This window comes from Coffea eugenioides, chromosome 10, assembly GCF_003713205.1.
Source record: "Coffea eugenioides isolate CCC68of chromosome 10, Ceug_1.0, whole genome shotgun sequence".
Taxonomy (NCBI): domain Eukaryota; kingdom Viridiplantae; phylum Streptophyta; class Magnoliopsida; order Gentianales; family Rubiaceae; genus Coffea; species Coffea eugenioides.
The window spans coordinates 4,949,231-4,953,120 of NC_040044.1; the positions used below are offsets into that span (position 1 = coordinate 4,949,231).

The window sequence follows — 3,890 nt, forward strand, 5'->3', positions numbered from 1 at the left end:
TGAATGCCCCTTAAAAAAAGTCTCATTTTCTATTTTCGTGGTCTTCCAGCACAAGAATTTTACACTGCTCTAGTATTATCTCAAGAGCGTTGGGTTAGTCCTATGTTTTTTTTTTTTTTTTGATCTAATGTGTAGACGCAGAAAGGTGGCACCTCAATTTTTAGGGTCATGATTACTACGTCACCTTCAATATCATTCACATTTGAGCCAATTGGAGGATCCTTTTTGTAATCATGTTCCCATACAGATGTCTATTCTGGACTTGACGAATGGATATGGATGCGGCAACCTGAAAAAGAGGGACCATGCTAATTAAAATTGTGTGTTTTTTTTTTTGGGGGGTGTGGGGTGGCTGCTGGGGTTTTGAAGGTAACTTCGATATGTTGCATCAGATTCTTCCATTAGCCTACAGTGAACTCCTCAATTGACGTTTCTTTTCACAAGGAAGGAAAGCACTACACATTTTGCAGTAGATGGAGATTCCCTGCAAAAAATTTGAAGGCTTTTTAGGCATGGTTTTCAGCTAGACAACGTGACCCGCAGTTGGATAGCAATCAGTATTGGTTGTTGCTCTATCATTTCTTGCAATGTTATTAATTGTCTGTGTTGAAGTAGTAATTTCTGAGGCCAACTTTTATTTTTTGCCCTTTTCGGGGGGCTGTTTATTGTCCTAATTTATCAACTTCGTCAGCAGTTGCATCATGGCTGTTCTTAAATGGTTGCTATTATCAACATCCACTCAGCGATTCCTTCTGTTTCCCTGTATTTTCACTGCAATAGTACTGTGCAGTATGTACAGAGAAATCCTTTACTTCACCTACAATAAAGCTTAAAGCTATTAAATGTGGAGATTGTACTTAAGTTTTTTGCTTTTCATGATATTGTTCTGTTAATCAAATAAAGCTTAAAGCAACTAGATGTGGAGATCGTACTTAAGTTTTTTGCTTTTCATGATATTGTTCTTTTAATCCAAAAATTAACTGAAAGGAATTAGAAGTTCTGAATTCAAATTTCCTTCTCTTCCCCAACTTCTTAAATATCACCCTTCTCTTGCTAGAAAAAAATTTGACAAAATAAGGAGTGAAAGGACCGCAGCAAGTGAAGAAGCCAAGAATTGACAGTAGGTGGTAGATTGTAAAACAATTCGAGCCATGTTTTTACGTGGAAGCAAATAACTATATCCCATTAGAGGTGTCAAAATGGATGACTTGAGCGAGTTTGGATGGGTGGATTAACCTATTTAAATAAATGAGAATAAATGGATATGTATAATATACCAAATTACTCATTTATGAGTCACTTAAAATTCTACTCTTTTTCTATTTTTTTGCATGTTATTTGACAAAAAATAATGGTATTTTATTATTATTAGATTGGTAAGAAATTCAAATGTATTTGTTTAACACTCACTAAAAATTGAAGTTAAATGTATAAGTATTTATAAATTGGTATAAATGAATGAGTTGATTCAACTCACCATCCATCAATTAAATGAGTTTAGTTGAATACTCATTTAGATCCATTTAAAATTAATCGGTGAATTTGAATGGGTTATTAGTGGGTGAGTTTGTGCGGATCAACATACATACATAATTGAGTCGTTATCAATACCTCTGCCTTGCCTAAATCATCCAATACAGTGAGTTGAATCTAGATACTTCGATGACCTTTTTCTAGGGTCTAGGATGAGGAACAGTCTTAGATTACTCCAACACAAGCTTGTGCTTTACAACGTCTAGATTTGTTTGGACAGAGTATTATTTGAAATATTATTTAAAATAATTATTGTTACACTTTTTGTGATATGATGTACATAAGATAAAAAGGTGATTAGTAATATAAAAATATGGGTTGAAAAATGTGTTTATGATGCAAGCGAAATATTATTTGGAATAATGAGATATACAAACACACGATTTTCTGATAAAAAAAAAAAGCAAGTCAATTTCTTTTAGTATTTCATTATCATAAAACATGAAATTTAATACTACGTGTAGAACTCTCAATAGAGAAAATAAGAACAAAAAAAACACATAAATTGTAGCAAGCTTGGCACCACAAGGGAAAAAAAACAAGGAAAAAAAATGGCTATTCAGCTGTCACCACGTTGAAACGAAATATCCCATGTTATACCAGCAAATACATCCAAAATTCCAAGTTCACATTCACGCAACTATAAATAGCTCTCAAAAACTAAACCCAGACTTTGACCTGCACACAAGATAACATAACACTCGACTGTGATGATTTGCCAGCCCACCTTCTATTCATACCAACAGTATCCCGCATACGTTTTCTCCCCACTACCACTCATCAAGAAGACTCTCTCGCAATTCAAGAACTTGAAAGGAAAAAAGAATATAACTAAACTATAAAAAAAATCCCATCATCATGGTTCCCAGCCTCCTGGAGGCTTTGAACGTGCGAGTTGTGGGCTCTGGCGAAAGAATCCTGGTCTTAGCCCATGGCATCGGCACTGATCAGTCTGCCTGGCAGCGAATTCTGCCCTTCTTCTTGCCGAACTACAGGGTCATCCTCTATGACCTCGTCTGTGCTGGCAGCGTCAATCCTGATTACTTCGATTTCCGGCGTTACACCACTCTGGATGCCTACGTCGATGACCTCCTCCATATCCTCGATGCTCTTGGCGTCGATCGATGCGCTTATGTTGGCCACTCTGTCTCCGCCATGATCGGGATTCTAGCCTCCATTCGCCGCCCTGAACTGTTCTCTAAGCTCATCCTGATAGGTGCATCACCTAGGTAACCAAAAATGGACTGCTTCAATCCCGGTATTTGTTGTACTTTTACAAATTTAGTACCGTATATTTTAAGACTAGCCCACAAATGGAATCTTTGACCCTTTTTTTTTCCCCTTTGTTTTTGTGGTTTTTTTTTTTTTTTTTGGTTTCAATTATCAATTAAGTATATGAAAAGTAAAAACTGGATTGATTGGCTTTGGCTGAGGGAAGAATTAAAAGGGGTATGCCAATTGTGAATTGTAATGATGAATTTAAAGACTCTAGCACACTTTATGAGTTTATATTCTCCTGAAATGAGGCATCTGTCTAACCCCAGCTGGACAATGACCAATAATGTTGTCGTCCATTTTTTAGGTTCTTGAACGACAATGACTATCATGGTGGATTTGAGCAAGGAGAAATTGACAAATTGTTTTCGGCAATGGAGGCCAATTACGAGGCATGGGTCAACGGCTTCGCTCCACTAGCGGTGGGGGCCGATGTGCCGGCGGCTGTTCGAGAATTCAGTCGGACCTTGTTCAACATGAGGCCCGATATAACATTATTTGTGTCACGCCAAGTTTTTAACAGCGACTTAAGGGGAGTGCTAGGTTTTGTAAAAGTGCCCTGTAGCATAATTCAGACGGCTAAAGATTGTTCAGTACCAACATCGGTGGCGACTTATTTGAAGAATCACCTTGGCGGGCGGAGCACGGTGCACATGCTGAACTTAGAGGGCCACCTTCCCCACCTGAGTGCACCGGCTTTGTTGGCTCAGGAGCTCCTGCGAGCTCTGCCCCGGTGCTAATGGCTTTTCTGCTGGATGGCTAGGCCAGTCAGTCCCACTTTCTTTCTTCTTTTTTTTTTTTTTTTCCATGGATTGTGGAAAGGGGGAGGGGGGGGAGGGGGCGGGGCCCTGGGTGGGGTTGTGTGGGGAGTCTTGTACCAAATTCTCTAACGGCTTATTATGATGAAAAATTGGAGAATTGAATAAGTGGGCAGACGAGATGATGTTGAGACATGGCAAATAAATTCTGGACAAATTGCTTTTGAACTTTTGGATATACTCTTCTATTATTAGTATGATCTTTGCTTTGGATGGTTTTGCATCTTTCATTTTCTTTACTCTTGACTCTTGATGAGAGAAAGA

General features: G+C 38.3%; 1 protein-coding gene across 1 annotated transcript; it reads left to right on the plus strand.

Annotated features, from left to right (window-relative positions):
* The first annotated feature begins 2,193 nt into the window (after positions 1 to 2,193).
* On the plus strand, positions 2,194 to 3,630 carry LOC113748989 (probable strigolactone esterase DAD2). The gene is made up of 2 exons (XM_027292605.1): positions 2,194 to 2,762; positions 3,116 to 3,630. The coding sequence occupies exons 1-2, from the start codon at positions 2,392 to 2,394 to the stop codon at positions 3,546 to 3,548; spliced, it is 804 nt and encodes a 267-aa protein (XP_027148406.1). The 5' UTR covers positions 2,194 to 2,391; the 3' UTR covers positions 3,549 to 3,630.
* The last annotated feature ends 260 nt before the right edge of the window (positions 3,631 to 3,890 follow it).